Consider the following 18,466-nt stretch of genomic DNA (forward strand, 5'->3'; position numbering starts at 1 on the left):
GGTTTCAATTTGACTGAAGCCTCTTATTCCATCCCAAATCGAATGTTTTGTTTTCAAATGTGGATCATGGAGGGGGTTTCAATTGTTACAAGTAAGACAAATTTCAAAGCAAGTCCCTTGGAACAGCTTGGATGTAAACACTCCGTTCTTCTGAGGAGCAATGGTTTATGAAGATGATGTGTAGTCTTTGTTATCAACCAGTGCAGGTGGTGGTGCTGACTGAGCTCAGAAAGCTGTTTATCTTGTTCTGGTAGGATCTTTTCTCTCTGGCATCTGAATATCTAGCTATTTTCCTCAGCACATTTCCATTCCTCTTGCATGCTCCAGACATATCCTACAGCCTTCTCTACACTGCATCAAACATGCCCCATCACATGCTTCCCCTAAAGGCATTCATTATTTATCCAAAACCAGACAGGTCCCAGGCAGACTACTGGCAGACAGAAAGTCTGGGTCGTTTATGTACAGCCACCCCTTACTGGGGAAGGAAAGTCTTCCTTTCCTGGGCAGGTTGGTCCACCCACAGTCAGCCACTTAGAAACACAGCCAGGAACATACACAAAATGCTGGCAAACAGGATGACTTACACTGAACATCAGTTGGCTAGCAAACTCACCTCTCCGAACAACTGATTCCTGTGTCTTAACAGCCATACAGAGTTAGAACTGAAAGCAAGTGGTGATTGCTTTTCTGCCTGTGAACACACAAACCCCACCCTTTTTGGACACTCTTACCTTTTTTGTGGTACATCCTGCATAGTGATTAAATCAAGCTACACTTTCATAACATCTGCAAAGCACAAAACAGAGCCATAATGCACATAAAATTTCACTAAACTGAGATTAGTCGTCTTTGCCTTCAATATCTCTCAACCAGCCTCCTGAGGAACGATGGTCTGTTTGGGACTGCAAACACCCTGGAGCATTAATTCCACCTATGCTATCATCCATGCAAGAGAAGTCATTTCTCATAATCTTTGTCTCCCTATTGTACAAATTTATCCCAGTCAACAGCCAATACCTACAGCTTGGCTGAGCTGGACCTATGCCAGGACTTTCCTGATACACAGTCAACCAAACACAAACAGAAAATGGAACAGAATAAACAAGGAGAAAGGCAAATATTTGATTCTTACCCTTTAATTTGTTTAATGTGTTCCTGCCTTCAGGAATGCAAGAGGGGAGCAGAGTTGCATACTCTGCAGTCGACAGGACATTTAAGAAGAGTTTCAATTTTTTCTGGAGTTATCTCCATTACCTAAGACAACATGGCTCTCTAGAAGAGGGGTCCTTTCAACTGTTTCCCTAGCTAAACTGTACCTAAAAGGTGATCTAATAATCAAAAGGGAAGGCACAGAGCCCCACAGATCTTTATGAAAATAGAGAAACAAACTCTTCAGGGAATTCAACTCTAAACAAGCCTTGCATATCAGTGCCAAACAGTTGTGTCAACAAATCCTGCAGTTTTCATTGCTGTTTGGGCAAGAGAAATAAAAGGGAAACTGAAAGCAGGATAGGAATCTTGGGGGGGCAGAGGCTTAACAGCTACAAAATAAATCAATATACCAGTGGTAAAATGGACAAGACAAGACATCCAGGCTTATACCCTCCTTTGCATTTATATGTTACACTACCATTTGCCTCAATATAACCATCGATCAGCTTGCAGGGAAAACACATTGCATGTCAATGAAAGGTCTGCCCAGAAAACAGCAACCCTTATAACTCAGGCTTCCCCTTCACTGATACCCATTTAAAAAAAAAAAAAAAAAGGAAAAAAGAAAAAGAGAGAGAGCAGCAGGCAATCACAGAAGGATTAACACCACCGCTTAGCTTCCAAACCATGTCTGTTTACTATCCTGGAGCAGGAGCTAAGATGTCCTGATCAGGCATATTCTTCAGGCTCGATATAAAACCTAAGTCTTCAACTCTGTGGGAACATGATCAAGAGTAAAGAAAGGCACTGTTCATTTTGCAAAGACCAACAGGAAAAGCAGAAACTTAACTGCAATCCACATGCATGTACACAAAGCAGAGTGCTGCTAGATCTCTGCAGTGTCAATAAAGATATTAAGCACTATTAAATAACCCAAATAGCAATATATAGGCATTATTTCTCTTCGTATGCAATTTTGAACATGTATTATTAGGACTGTGTGGTTGGATTTTCCAAACAAAAGGTCATTTAGTAATCACAGAAAACTTTTAACTAAAACTGTGCACAGATATTTTTAGAGAGAGTTTTGAAAGCCCAGCCAATTATCCATAAATTCTGAGCACAAGTGTGTGCAGTGAACTAATACAAACGTGGCACTCTAGCAAACAGTTCCAAAACAGACATGATACAAGCTTTGTAAACCAGGCTCATTTAATTTGCTTTAGGCAACTGAAAAATAATGGCAAGTGGCATCTCTAATTCATTTGTGTCTTCTTGAACAATCAACACTGAAGTACTAGTGACATATATTGGTGTATCAAGATGCAGGTGACTTCAGTGATTTAAAACAGCAGACAGAACTCATGCTTTACACAGCATGCTTACAGGGCATATCCCCCTTCACTCCCCCGTGAGCTACAAAGCCAGCCTTAACCTTGCCTAAGTTTCTTTTCCATAATTTTCATTTTATGAAATCTTTAAGCCTGCTCTGAATTTTTAACACTATCCAATGCTATTTTGTAGCATCAGAAAGCAAAGGGATCTCCTTCAGCTGCCCCTCAAACCAGCAGAAGATCAGGCAGCCAACTGTGAATATAGAGCCGTAGGTAGGGCCTGCCAAAGGGAATTTCTTTGTACCTGGTCTGTTCCAAGTAGTACTTTTCTTTGGGACCAAACTGACACCTACTGTAACTATCCCTTGCTCCGAGATTGCTTCATGCAATTACTGAACATGTATCCCGCCGAACATTGTCAGTGCTAAGACTTTACCCCTTACTGCTGCAAATCCGTGAGTTCATCCAGCACTTTATAAAGGAAAGCAGAACAGCGTATTTGCTTTGGTATTCCTGAAGACAAACAGTTAAAACACTACCAATGTTATAGAAATATCATAATTTCCTTCCCAATATAAACACCTCTACCAACAATTCCTCACGTCTCAGGAATGCGGGACCCAGGGCAGTTCTGTAATACTGGGCTATCACCTATGATTGGGCTTCCAGGTTTCCCAATATAAGGATCTCACAGAAGTATCTCTTTTTATCTAGGGTCTACTCTAGATACCCACAGTTTTAACTAGGACCATCTGGTAATCCCTGTATTGTAAAGTCTCACTACAGTCAGGAATATGAAAAAACTCTTGGTATTTGTGGTTGGGTATATGCTACTGACACAAAGCATTGTCTTTATTTTTATATAGTCTCAAACTTCATGATGGCATGGAAGAGCTTAAAAATGAATCCTAAAAGGAGTAAAAAAAAAAAGTAAATGCCAACCCCAACATTATCATTTACAATGCCCATGCAACTTGGGTCTTTGCAGGTTAGGGGTTGGCAGTACACCACTGGTTCAAGGGCAAGAAACCCCCAAATAAGTACGCTAATTAGGAGACATGCGTGACCAGGAACTTAATGATAACAAACAAGATAAATCTGTCCACTTTGAAAATAGAAGCAAACAAATAAATAAACGATATTAAAAAAAAAATCCACAGAGACAGAACCACCCCCAAAGAGTCCGTAAAAACATTAACAACAACTCTACAGGAAATTATGTAACTGTCCTTTCTCTTTAAATAAATAAATAAATTGCAAAATGTTCCCTTCAGCCTTTTTATTTCTTTAATTAGCCTTTCAACAGGGAGCCTTGCAGAGTTACATTTAAGTCTCAATCAGTGCAATTGTGAGCTGAAGTGCACATCCAACTCACTCTAAATGACTTTCATCAGTACATTCAACACTCACCACGCACTTTCATTAAACTGATTCTGAGAACTAACAGAACCACATGCAGCCTGCATCTCTTCACCTGTATTGCCCTTAGATCTCTAAGCTTCTTGACAGTGCAGAATGAAAACTGCTTGATCTATTTGAACTTTCTAAGAAAGAAAACAAATCTAGACCTTTACAAGCCAACATCATAAACACACCTGAATAAAAGTACATACTTGAAAAAAACAAAAACAACTCTGAAAACAAACCACACCAAACCCAAAAAGCACAACAAAAAATAAGGACAAAGCCAACACCAAAATTTCCACAGCTGCCATTTTCATCAAGATACATCAGCAAGTTTTATAAATCACTTTACCTATATTTACTATGAAGATAACCATACCATTTATACATGTCACAGTTACCTCTTTCAGGAGGTAATGTTTTATTATGGTTCAGCATTTGACATATGTTGGTAACAGACCCAAAGAATGCATGAATGGCTCACAAGCTGTGGTATGACCACATCAGCACCACGAGGTCCTAATGCTTAGTGTGGTGCCTAGGTCATACTCAATCATTAACAGGAAACCCAAACTTCCCACACTAAAGCTTGAAGGCAATAGCAAGCTTTAGACCTGGTGCCACCCACAAGTTAACTTAAATAATGTGCTCAGACCTTGGCTTTTTGTGACTATTTTGTTTGCAGCACTTTCATACAGGTGCTCCCATTGCAACGAACCTCTAACAATTTCGTACTAATCCTCTTGATACTCCTTTCTAGAGGCTGACTGTAATAAGCAGTTTTTGGTATTCCTGGTTTGTGGGTGGCAAATGGAATTATAAAGGAAAAAACAAGAACTGTGGGAGGTGTTTAGTAGCTATCTTGACAACTTGCAGGCACCTACAACATTAACCAAGTTAAATCTCAAGTGCTTAAATTCCCTTTGCATCAATCTGCTCTTGATCAGTTTGTGGTGGCAGTACCTTCTATTTTTACTGAGTATCCTAGCACACTACATATTGTAATCACAAAAAATACAAGTTATATATCCTACACGTGCAAACACATTCACATGGGCCAAAAAAATTAAGAACTGAGTTGTCTTCTCTCCTTACCCCATCAGTAATATATATAAAACAACAGGAATATTATCAAAACATGTACAATACGAACTTAAATCCCCAAATTGCTTGTCACACTCATCGCTTAAACAGCAATTTCCCCACAGTACTTCCACCCCCTCACACCTTCCAAGAGCTTTGAGCCCTTAAATATGGGTTCTGAATCAGCACCGGGAGTAGCCTGCAGCCCCCAAGCATCCATTTTGCCAAGTCGTGACTTATGCTGCAAGTCCAGGCACGTGCTTGCGCACACACACAGCCCACACACACACACAAAGACTTCTGAGCATCCCATCAGCTGTCACGTAGCAGTCAGCTTGCCAGAAGCAGCCTGCAACACCACATATCCATATCTGCAGAAACCAATTCTTCCTCTACCTTTGGGATCAAGGCGTGCCAGCTGTAGGTTAAAGACAGAGAACTCGCACAACCAAAAGACATGGGGGGGGGGGGGGGGGGGAAACGGGGGGGGGGGGGGGGGCGGAAAATCAGTGTCACTGTTACCTCTTCTCACTGGGATTTGTTCAAAAAGCACTGCTTGTCAGGAAGTTCCAGAAGAGGCAAGGATTAAACCCCGTTTGCCTACTTAATCCCCATAGGCAAATCTCATTTTGCCTATGCTGCAGTTTAGAGACCACCAGCACAGGGTGTTATTTAACAAATGTTAATAGTTCTGTAGTAATACCTGATGTGGTTGTTCTTAACGCACATTAAGTGTAAGGGAACTTCCTCTTCCTTTCATGTGGACAGCTTCACAGAAAGATGCTTACTATTTGTTTTCGTTTTGCTACGCCCTTCCAATACTGACTGTGCATTTCACCCACAGGAATAGCTGCCTCTTGCTTTCAACAAAAATACCGTATTACCAGAGTAAGACTACATTCCTGGGATCAGATAATTCTTGCCCTCAGAAAGTATCCTGCCATCACAGACAACGCTGCACCCACATACCAACATGAATGTTTCCAGCATTATACACCACCTTACTCAGCTCAGGGTCCATCCTTGATTACATAAAATGGCATTGCCAGTATTGCTTATATTCTACTTAAACTAGCCAAGGAAAGACACTTGAACGAGATATAAAGGAATGAAGGGATAAAAGCTGCTATAAAACAAGAACGGCCAAATATTACCATCTACCCATGCATTTTGCTAATCCTGTCATAAATGTGCTCCTGATTCTGTACACCATAGAGGAAAGAGCAGTGGCTTCTACCAATAAATCCAAGGCTCATTTTTCTTCCATATCTCAAACCCATAAACTAGCTAACACTGGACACAGGGAAGTATCATACTCCATTTCTACACTGAGCTAATATTACGAATTACATTATTTCCTATCTAAAATATTCTGCATTACCACAAATTTTGTAACTGAAAAGTTGATAGGATCCTTTGGAGACCCAGATGGACCTCATGATACACCCCAGCAATGCATGCAAGATGAAAAAGTTGGGAGCTGTCTTGCCTACAGCTTGCACAGCTCTGCGTTACCTCAGATAGTTCTGCCCATGGCTAGAAGAATGTCTCTGCCCTTATTACTCTCTGTGTCTGGCAGGAGCAGGAAAGATAGCTGCTGATAAAGAAAGCCAGGGGACAGAACAGAGACAGGGGAAACAGACCTAATGCTGCCAGCCTTCTCCCACCCGATGCCATGCCTCCCACCAGGGAGTGGTGGAAGTGGCCTCTCCTCTTCTCATGCTCTCCCTCGTTGAGGGAAGCATTTTTTCCTTATCTGTTGGCCTCTGCTGACCTTGAGCTGTTTATTACTAAGCGGAGCCTCACAATGATTGAGATAAGCCAGAGGGAAGGCAGGAGCAAAGGGAAGGACTGTAGCATGCTTCCTCATTCTCAAAGGTCGCAGCCCATTTTCATCCCTCAGACATGCTGATCTATCAGATATCACACGTCAAAGTTAGTGAAAGCAGAAAAGTAAAGGGATTTCTGCAGCTGACGTGCACCTAGTGACAAAACACATGAACATCACGCTGAAGAAACAGACCTCTCTGTCCTCCTGGGCACAAATGGTTTCCTTCCGTTACTTCTGTGGATTTATCTGTTGTCATATAGGAAAACTGAGACAAAGCAGCGTAGGTGGCCACCCCCTCAAGAGGTGGTACAAGAGATATTTAAAACTTCGTAAGCCACCAGGTAACAGACAAAATGCCCTTTGCTGTCACACTGCAATATATAAACTCAGCAGCAGAAACAAGAACAGTGCTCCAACAGGCATCACAACAGGAAAGATAACTTGCTCTAATTACAGTCTCTGCTCCACTATACTTACCATCCAAAACTAAATGGATTCATTAGTAGATAAATAGAGGGAAACATGTGAACGCAAATTTAAATTTACTACTGTCTTTGAAATGCTGACAGAAAGCAAAGGTGGATCAAGAAGATCTCTGTGTTCCCTGCCTTAGGAAGAAGAATTTTCTGTGTTTGAACTGTGTCAATTTAGAAATTAATTGAAGGCTTTCCAAGAAACTCTATCTTCCAAGCTAGAAGTGATATACTTTGTGGCTCTTCGTCTATAGCCTAAAATGTCAGTAGGTTCTAGCACAATGAACTCTGTAGCAGTAGGCAGTTTAGTAAAAAACTCAAATTGTTCTTAAAGTCACAAATTCCCTTAAAAAGAAAACAGTATCAGAGTCTTTGGCTGTGCTTCCAGGTTTATAACATGCATGCTCAGATAACCCAGCAGTACAAATTTAAGCTGTAATATATGAGCATAATGTCCCATTTCTGCTGACTTTTGCCATAGTACATACATAGCATTTAGGCCCTCTCTCCATCTGCCAAGAAAAGGGGAGCCCTGTGCAATTTCCATAAAGCTTCCTGGACTTTTTGAGTAAGTTTATATGAGCAGCTTGAGGATATACTAGTGCTTCACATTTTGCAGCATCATGCCGCTGATCTGCTGTTAGGCACCTTAAAACCAGACCTTCCTCCTTGCGAATTCACAGCCTTGAAGTATGTGAAAAGCAGTCAATGGGTCTAGTTTCAACCTATACAAAATCTGAAGTTACAGCTGTGGGGTGCATTGGATTTTTTTAACCCGCTCTCATGTTCATTCTTGATAGGATTTTTTTCATTACCACGTTAATGCAGCTTGCCTTATCCAAGCACTGACTAAGGTGCATTTACCATTCCAAAGTGAAAAAGTTAATTGGAAAATACTCAAGCTTTTAGCTCTATACAGTTAAAATAAAAATCCAACAAAGACCTAGCGGAAGTGGTCATAATTCTCAGTAGATAAGGAACCTCAACAAGAATCTGCATTAATACTAATTAATAATTCTGCAATTGTAGATTCTATGTCCCTAGCTTCATATAGGAAAACATTTACACTTAAAAAAAAAAATACTATCCTCATCGTTTAACTGTTCAAATCAGTATCTTTCCAAAAGCAAGCATTTTACTGTAATAAAGTGCACATGCAAGCATAATGTTTACAAATTGGGGAGCATACTTAGGAGCTTTACCTGACCAAGAGATTTCTACCACATTCCAGAGCCAAATACCTGGAATCCAGTACAAGATCTATTGCAATGTGCATACAATTTACATTCAAGAAAAGAAGAAACTAACCACCCTGTAGTTTCTTTTTTGTCTGTATTTCCTACACATTAGCTTACATAAAGCCAGCATCTACCACAAATACATTATAACCCTACCTTCTGCTCCAGAACAGAAAGAAGAGTGAATGGCAACAGACAGACTGGTCACCGACAGAAAACAGTTGATCGTTTTTCTCTGAAGGAGTGTTAAAAATACGTGGATCTAACTGTAAGCAAAACAACTTCATAGTACAAAATGTACAGTCTAAATCGAAATGACCAAAGCATATTTCAATTAGGATAACTGAAATGCAGGTAAGTGCAGACATAAGCCCAAATTCCATGCACAATCACACAAATCGTGGATTCAGATGTGGGAACTGCATAGGCTAAGAATCCCCATTTGCAATTACCGTTTGGGTGCAACTCTAGTATTTAGTGGCCAGCTGATGTTTTTAAGTGGACAAAGAGAGCCTTGCCAAAAAGGAAATTCATGGAATTGACAAGATAACCTGAACAGAGAAAGAGAATCCAGCCAACAATTCTTCCAGTAGAAAAATCTTGTTACTGCAGGACAGGCCACTTAGAGAAACCATGAGGCTTTGCGTCCTGGGGTTAGAAGTGGGAAACTGAATGGAATTAACCCTGGTGCTATTTTGGGAAAGGTGCAAATAACTATCTTCTTGTCTGTTGACTGCTCTGACAGCACCCCTCCTCTCCCTTGCAGGTTCACACTACTTGCAGGCACTGATCACACAGCCCACCTCCTACCATGAGTAAAGGATTCAAGGATGAAACAGAACAGCAGTGAATCCAAACTCTGAGAAAAAGGAGGAAAAGTATCTCCTTCCACAGGTCTTACAGATGCCCTGAAGCCTGCTTGATCTCTGAAACTGGTAATAAGCTTGAACTGTTTTCTTTATCAGTTGCCTACAAAAGCATTACACACTTCATTTCTTTGATATAGCACAACTGAAAGCAAAGAGAGAAGCAGAAAATTCCAACGAAATGCAGAGTTTTGTTTTTACCTGGCGTTGGCTCCTTTAAGGTCACAGAAGTGCGAGAGTAAAGTTTTCACTACATCATTGCAGACAACTTTAACTACATCAATGTGACTCAGCCTCTGTCGCAGCTGCTTGGCAATCTCCCAGAAGTCTTCAGATAGCAGCTGGTATAGCTGCCCTTCATCTCTGCTGAGTTGCCCATACCAGGACAGGATGTAATCTCTATAGCTGTAGTCAAACACTGAAAGGAGAAACAAAACACTAAATAGCAAAAACTGCAAAAGGGGAAGGCACACTGTGATAGGAAAAACATAATCCTCCACCCTTCTCCTCAAAAATCAGATGAGCAATAGGTTTCACATCATCTTCTTTGGGTTTTAAATTCTTGCCAAAGAAAGTAAGGTTAGCGAAGTTACAGAAATCTGCACCTAACAGGTTACTGGAGGTCACTTTGCAAAGCAAAGCCTATAAGTGGATTTGCTCAGACAGTCAGGTTACTAGCTACACACAAACCTCAAACTAATACCTGGTTCTCAACAGTGGATTTGCTTATACAAACTATCATATAATCTGACTGTGTCCAGGCTCTTGCAGACTGAAACCAGCCTTCTTTACGTAGGAATTCAACGGCCGCCACTCCAAAGTCAGAGGTAAAAGGGGAGGTGGTAATATTTCTTCATTTCAAAAAGACATATACAATGCCGAACAACACTGCCAAGAAAGTACATTATAGGATGTATAGCTAGAGATGAGAGAACAAGTAGATTAGCAAGACAGCATGAACTTCAAAAACAAGGTATTCCAAACCACATCTACAAGCAATAACCAAGATCACTGTAATTGCGAGTCCCATGGCAACACCATCTTCTAGCATTTTGACTTTTCTTTTTGACAACATTTGTGTGCTGCCAGTTTTACTGATGTTTCACTACAGCAGATGTCACTGGAGGTCTAGGAGGAAGCAGGGTGTGTTCAAGGAGCACACATGAGCCATGTTTAGCAGTTACAAGATGGGGAAGAAGTCGGGGTGGAAGGAGGAGTCAGTTTGCATATACCAGAGGAATAACAGAACAAGAAAGGGGAAAATAAGTTGTGCCTGATAATCTGAGCAGCTTCTATTACCAGTGTCTTGGTTTAACCCCAGGCAGCAACTAAGCCCCACGCAGCTGCTCGCTCACTCCCCCACAGTGGGACGGGGGAGAGAATCAGAAGAGTAAAAGTGAGGAAAGTCATGGTTTGAGATAAAGACAGTTTAACAGGTAAAGCAAAAGCTGCTGGCAGGCCAGCACGAGAAGCTGGACTGCCCTTGACTACTTAGGCAACAACTCAAAACATCAGCACATTATCAACATTTTCTCATCCCAAATCCAAAATATAGCCTCACACTAGCTTCTGTGAAGGAAATTAACTCTATCTTGGCTGAAACCAGGACAACCAGACACCCTGCTGGGGGTGGGGGAAGTGAGCAAGCAGCTGTGTGGTGCTTAGTTGAGGCTTGAGGTTAAACCATGACACCATGCTGTTCTTTATAAAATTCAGGGTACTTTAGAACCCAGAATGTATGCCCAAATGAGCAATGGGACAGCTTTTGGGATTTTGTTTAGGAAAAAAAAAATTTAAAAAGGACACCAACCACAAACACTAACACCAGTCTGTGCTGGGGTAAGACACTGCCTCATCCGTATGTGTCATCCTGGCCATGACACACTGTTGCTGCTTTAGTTTCGTGCCTGTTGATGCAGCTGGTGCCTCTTTCAGCACTTTAAAGAAATACAGAAAACAAATATAAGAATTTTATACAGCACAGCTTGCTTCCTTCAGAGAAGAAACCTGCTCATGCATCTACTCTCATTATTTTTACACTGCATGTTCTCTAAAACATTGAAAACAACTGGTCAGAAGACAAGAAAGGAATAAAAAGAAAAGCAGAACACGCCTTCAGGACAATACCTTACTACCACTAACTCAGCTGCTACAAACATGAAACAAATTTCTGATTGAATCAGATGCAGTGACAGCAATGAGTCTGGTGCAAAACTGTAAAAACTTCGACTGGGTTTTCTAAATTAGTTCAAAAGAGCCGAGTCCCCAGTTGTTATAATCTGATTAAAAGTCATTCCCGTGTGAACGTGCAGTCGAACCTTTTCAATTACTCTCTTTAAAGACTGTAAACTAAAAGAGTATTGGGAGTAGAGAGCTAGAAGCTTGTGTGGAGGTTAGTGAGGACACCCCTTTACACACTTCCTTCATTCCTAACCCCATGCAGTCTACATTAACTGCTATCCCTTCTTCTTCCACATTCATTCATTCAGAGGTTCAGCGGCACCACAAGAGCCAGTGGGTCAGACTGGCCTCAAACCTGCAACTTGCAGAGCTTCACATCAGGCAGCTTTTACGCTGCAAAGATTCATTACCCAACTTTATGAAAAATAACACAGAAATCTGAATAAGAAAGACTAAATACCTACTCATTTCCTCAAACCACCATTAAAAACAGACTAGAATAATTTTCCCTGTGCAAATGCAGACAAGAGTTCGAAGTTTCAAACAAGAAGTAGGTATCCTTTCCTGAAAGCACTAGAGAGATCAGAACCATTATGTTAAGTTACGCTGAAGTCCAAAACTCTCCTGTGACTACATATGAACAACAGAAGAGAAGGTATAGCTACAACGCTGGCTGAGTTACGCTACAATGACAAGCATCACAATCTATAAAACAGAAATGCAACATTAATATGAATTGTGTTAAGATCCTGCATCAGGAAACCACCATCAAACAGCCAAGACGCACTATTATAATGCTGTGCTACTACACTAGATTTAACATGCATAGTATGGTTATCATAGGCTATACTTGAAGAAAAACACTGTAAATAAAAATTTAAGGGAAAAAGATGACAGACTATACCACTGTGAAGTACCTGGCAAAGAGCTATTCTTAGAAGTAAATGTTAAATGCTTAGTTATTTGTTAGAGCTACTACTTTTCCCCCCTGCCAAAAGCCAATTCAGTAAAAGAAAAAAAAAAGTGCCTTATCTTCATCCTCAAAAATCGAACTAAAATCTTAAAGCCTCTATATTGAAGTCCCTAAAAATTACTAATAAATACCCTGAATATGCGACTCTATAATTTCCAATACATTAATTTTTAAATTTAAAGAGACAAAGGCCATTATTCACTTACTGAATTTTAGATTTTATTATGTTTTAGCTATACAATACAAATTAAGATTATGAGTTTTTATACATAACATTATCTTTATTTATTGAAGTTTCTCATGCCCACTAAATCTTGATTTAGACCATGGTGTCAAAGGCTGGCAAAATGCTGTGTAAGTGCCCAGACTTCAGTGACTGAGAACCTGCCCCAGTCGCTAATGATAGTGATTTATAGATTTCGGTTCTCTTGTTAAAGTTTGTGCTTGGAAAAACACTAGCATTTCTTGATTTACTTGCATTTTACAACATTATTCAAACTCTATGAAACTGCCATGTTTAATAGACTAGATGTTATCACTGTGCATAGACGGAGAGCCTCTGTGTGAAAGGGATCACATCCTAAGTCTCCCATTCCACGTTGTTTTGTTTATTTTTATTAAAATTTTCTTGACATTTGCTTCTTTAATAATTAATATGAATGTGCAGAAAAAACATGGAAATTTCCAAATATATAAATAGAGGAAAAAAAGTTGTTAGAAAGGTCTAGGAAATGCATTTAAAAAAAAAAATCAGACATTTTAACAGAACTATTCTGCTTTGTCCATGTACCCTTTGCCAAGAGTTCTTAGTTCCAAGTGTTTAAATCCCAGTAGCAGAGAGAACATGAATTCAAATTAAGTCTTGCTCATATTTTGGCCCCAAACAACTCATTTTTTAAGAACTGTGAAAAAAAAAGAATACAGTTTTTCAAATAGAGCATGGCAGAAGCTACTTCAATTTTTTTTTCTTCCTAAATGTCAATGTGTTGAAAATGTTGGAAAGCAGATAGATTGTGAAAAAACTCCTCTGTAAATGGAAGTCCTGCCTTACATCCCCAACAGAGTCCTTCTAAAGGGTCAACAAGAACACAGACAGGCAAGATCTGATCCACAGGTACAATCTAATTAAATTCCCAAAATATTTCCAACAAAGTGACCTCAACACAGGCTTGGACGAAGATAAGCCACTATGAAAGAACAGATGTCTCTCTGGCATGAAATACTTTAAGAGATAAGAAACACAAATAAATAGTCAATTTTCACAGCAGAAAAATTTCACCAGTGGAGTTCTGCTGGGATTTGTGCTATGGCATGTGCTGGTTTACTTACTCATAAATGATCCAGTAAAGCAGGTAAGTAATATGGAGACCGATTTTCCAGGCACTACTAAAGCAGTAGAGACAAAGACTGACTGTGAAGACTAAGAAAGACCACAGAACAGGGGGCAATAAAAATGGAAGACGCCAATTCAGTTCCTGGGAGACTGGCTACGCATATGGCAGATAAATCTACCGACAGCTACAGCCCTCAGCCCGAACACTACACTGCGCAACAGCGGCACCAGTCTGACTGACCACAGCCTCTTTTAAGAGACATGCTCCTAAACTACCTCATGGTACGGGCTGAAAACATTGAAGTTACCAGATAAGCAACAGGAAGTGTTAAAAGAGTAAAAAGTATTTGTAAAAGTGGATCATCTTTTCTTTGCGTAAAATAAATGAAGGGCAAACAAGAATCAACCCACCGCGAAAAAGCACAAATATCAGTGACTCAGTTTTAGTCACTTCAAGTAGTACTGGCTGAAAAAGGGACTTTAAAACTACAGGGGTTTAAAACCAAAAGGCCGCCTCTTCCTGCCTTATTCAACAAGGAAAATCCTTTTAGAACATGACACTTGTTCTGATTTTGAGCACTTAGATTTCATAAAACACACCACACAGTAGCAGGGCTAATTCACAGCCTTCCCTCACCTTGTATCTGCAGCTTATGCAAGTATGCTATAATTAAGAACGAAACGGCGCTCTGAAGCACCATCCTTTTAACACCACTATGTTGCCAGTGGGAGAGGAAAGAAGTTTAGAACTGAGCTGTAAACCAACGCAAACAGAAGTTCCTCCTTGGTGGTGCTTAGTGACTAACATTGTAGAAAGACAGTTCCCAACAACTCTGTTACAATGGCTTTGGCAAGACGAGAAGCTATCCAAGACACAGGCAACTTATCAGCCAATGACCATCACGGGAAAACTATCTAAGCACCGTAATGTTTTTAATGAAATAATAATGGTTGAAACTGAACCATGCATGACTCCTTGAATTAAAACTAAGGATGATCACCAATACCTATCTATCCATCTTTCCAACTACATTAGCAGACTAGGACGAGAACATCAGGAAAAATGCGGTAAACCAAGCGACAGCTTGTCAAGCAAGACACACCGCACAACCTCAGGAGTGCCACTCTAAACCCAGGGAGAGAAGTCCATACAGACTGGCTGTAACACCAGCAAAAGCATGGCACGACTAAGTAACAGTCAACAGGCAAATCTTGAGGGGTGCAAGGTAGTTAGCAACTAACAGTAAACCCTAGGCAAACTTAATTACACAGATGAAAAACAGGTGAAGAAGTCAGAATTAACCAAAGGGCTGTCTCTCCATAACCAAATGCAATAGCATTTCTGAAATTAGATGATGCTGGCTCCTCCAAAAATGTTATCCTTGCATCTCTAAGGTAGTGTTAAAGAGAAGTAAAATCTGATTAAAAAAACACTGCAAAACCCCATTAACTGTGATAATCTGAAAAACACATACTCAAAACCTCAAGCAGAGGTAGGAGTCTGAACTGGTCCCCAAGATTAAAATCTCAAGAGAACTGAAAGTTTCCTAAACAAATGAATGAGGCTTTTTAACCATTTTGTTGAACAGCATGTTACATCATCACAACCAGCAAGAAGTTGTCAAAAACTCCTGGGATTTACAAATACTTCAATCCTCATCAGTGTAAGACTGGAAACAGAAATACAGACAACATTTTTTATATCATCAGTCAAAGTTTTGTTTAACCATGAACTTGCAAAAAAAAAACCAAAAACACACGAACACATTCATAACATCAAGACAACAATAAATTTCAGAACTGTCACAGGGGAAGGAATATGCCCTGTCTACTTTCAGACAGACTGATCATTTTACTTTAATAAAAAAGTAAAATGTTTCTTTTGGGATTCATTCAATATCTCAAACTTAAGTTGACTCAGACACCTTCCAAAAAAAAAAAACACTTGCTTAAGTCTGCGTGTGGAAAACTACCATCTCATCCTCGTCAAACTGTATAACAGAGGAATAGTTGGCTTCATCACTTAGGCCTGGAAGAAATACAACCAAATCTGACAAGTTTGCTCTCCAAAATTCAGAGTGAGAATGGAGAGTAAAAGCTACTCTGAAAAGAAAGAGCAGAAAGGCAAGTAAGCTGCCACGACAGAAGGCCCTCACCTCTGAAAAATGAATCACTTAAATATTGGTAACTTTCTTTCAGCCTCACTGAGTAAGGATGGACTCATACATGCAACTGAATGATCTGCTGGATAAACAGCTTAGGTGAAGACAGCTCCCGTATTTTTTAGCCATAAGTTACTCCTATGTGCAAGTAACAGGAGGAAAGTGTAACACAACTATCTTTCCTCCAGTATTCCACAATACCTGTTGTCTGTCTCCAAAACACCCCACTACCTCCAATTCTGTGCAGATTATGTCACGGCTTCATTTCAAATTCCAAGGCAGGTTATCCAAAATGTAGAGTACGCATGTGAGAGAGTACAGCAAATAACTTGTCTGTGCTTGTTTCATACATGTAATGTTTAGACTCTGCTATGCTTTTCACATCATCAGGAATCTAGATGAAAATACTGCCTAATAAAAAATTATGATATAATAGTTCAGCTTCACAGAAACGTGACATAGTAGGTAAAGTGTTCTACTTTTATATTTTAGCCACATATCCTGCTAACAGGTGTTCATAAAAATAACTTTAAAAACATAACACATCCCAAGAAATTTTCATAAGACAACCAACCTGTTTAAAGGAATAATAATTTTAAAATATACTCTCCAGATGTGAAAAAAGAAAAAAAAAAAAAAACAACAAAACACACACACACATGCTGCAAAGAAATCTTAAAGGAAAAAATATTCAAAATTAGATAAAGTATTTACAGAAGACAGAAATGGCATCATATTTTATAAATGTATTTTAGAAGCTACAGTACACAACTCATTTTATGTGTTTTCCTCCTTTACTATACAAGCTAGGTTCCCCCCCATCATCTTTACATTCCAACTCGGCATAATCTTTGAAGTAACAAAAAAATGTTTTGCTTCAAACTCTGACACTATCCCAACTTCTGCAATATTTTGTATTATCAGGAGTCAGTTAAAAAAAAATGTGTGCAGAAGTAGTAGCTATTTTTTATTTTAAAGAATTGTAAACAAGGTATTTTAAATCCAAATGATCATAGTTCACATTTTATTATCCAAACCCCAGTGACTGTACTGGTGATCCACAGATTTCATAGACTGTATCAGACAGAAATACAAATGTTGATTATAGATTCAGTTTTCATGGCAAGAATTGCACTAAATGGGAAGACTGTAAGAGTCTACAAGATTTATCAGTTCAGGAGAACCCAATTAAGAATCTTTTAAATGTTACCCTTTTGCCTTGTGCACAAATAGTATGGCCTTTTCTTATTATATTTCTGTAAAGAACAGCCACTAAAATGACAAGGTATCAGTTAAATTGCAAAAACAACATCACATTACTTACTACAGTGGACCTCTTGGGAAGACCAAGACCGTGCACTTTTATTGTTTTATCAAGGAAGAAACGAAAAAATCCCGGAATATTGTACGGTCATGGTTTGCTAAGAGGACAAGGGATATTCAGAGTCTAATGCTCCTTTGTCCAAGTTAAGACTCACCTTCTTTCAGTGCTTTATCCATGTTGTGAGAAATGACCACTCTCCGTGACTGGAGTGAATCATGGGAGCTTCCAGACCAATTACTCTGAAATTCAAAGAGAACATTCATCATGAGAGGAAGGAATAAACCAAAAATGACAAAAGAAATAGAATTGGAATTCAGTATCGTTTGGTCACCCCACATGGTTAAAACAGATGAGTGTCGATTGTCTATGAGGTTATTATACATTGTTCATTAAGCACATATTAACACCCATTGTTGCATATCGTACACTGTGCAACTTGCCAAATTATCTTAAGGTTGGGGTTTTTTGGTAGCAGGGAGCTGTATTCATTTGCAATTCAGTGCACTGAGAATAGGACATCTACTTAATAAAACACCTGGAACTCTTCTGTTCAGTATATTCACAGCTTTATAAGATCTCCAAGAGATAGGTCAATAGCAAATATAACATCTTTACAGCCTACTGTCACAATGGACTTCATTTAGCCTCATAAACCACTTTTAAAAATAAAAGCGAAGCCCTTACGTCTCCTACAGTAATTTTGGTTCACATTCTTTTGGGCTTCTTCCTTCAAAGACACTTCTGGCACCTGCATTTTAAGCTGCTGTACTACACAAACATTTGTCTATATCGGAGTATTAGCTTTTGTAGTGGCCAAGCAGACGGGCGGACAGAGAAACATTTTTCAGGGCATAGACAAAAAGCAGCGATTCTCGCTGTCCTTACATAGAAAGGATTGGAATTAAAATCAGAAATAGAAACTGTCCCCGCTGCCACTCAGCGTACTCCCACTCTTGATGGGAGCTCAGACTCTCCTTGGTGAGGAGACAGCGCTTCAAAACGTCCCAATCTCTCCAACATTCACCAAACAGAGAAGAAGAAAGCAGTATAAACTGTAAGGGGGGGGCTTAAGTAAAAGCACTCTTTAATGTTTTTAAAGGTAGCATGCC

The 18,466-nt window shown here is 39.6% G+C and overlaps 1 protein-coding gene across 1 annotated transcript in view; it reads right to left on the reverse strand.

Annotated features, from left to right (window-relative positions):
* Positions 1-17,590, reverse strand: part of LOC104625991 (sorting nexin-25-like) — a gene marked incomplete at its 3' end in the record, with an annotated part of 27,295 nt that extends 9,705 nt beyond the window's left edge. Inside the window, exons 1-2 of the mRNA XM_010293791.1 lie at positions 17,512-17,590; positions 9,586-9,802 (exon numbers count right to left, since the gene is read on the reverse strand). Of these exons, the coding sequence (XP_010292093.1) occupies positions 9,586-9,802; positions 17,512-17,533 (239 nt within the window). The remainder of the gene's footprint in view (positions 1-9,585; positions 9,803-17,511) is intronic.
* Between the last annotated feature and the right edge of the window lie 876 nt (positions 17,591-18,466).

Source organism: Phaethon lepturus, unplaced genomic scaffold, assembly GCF_000687285.1.
Source record: "Phaethon lepturus isolate BGI_N335 unplaced genomic scaffold, ASM68728v1 scaffold55458, whole genome shotgun sequence".
NCBI classification, from domain to species: Eukaryota; Metazoa; Chordata; class Aves; order Phaethontiformes; family Phaethontidae; genus Phaethon; species Phaethon lepturus.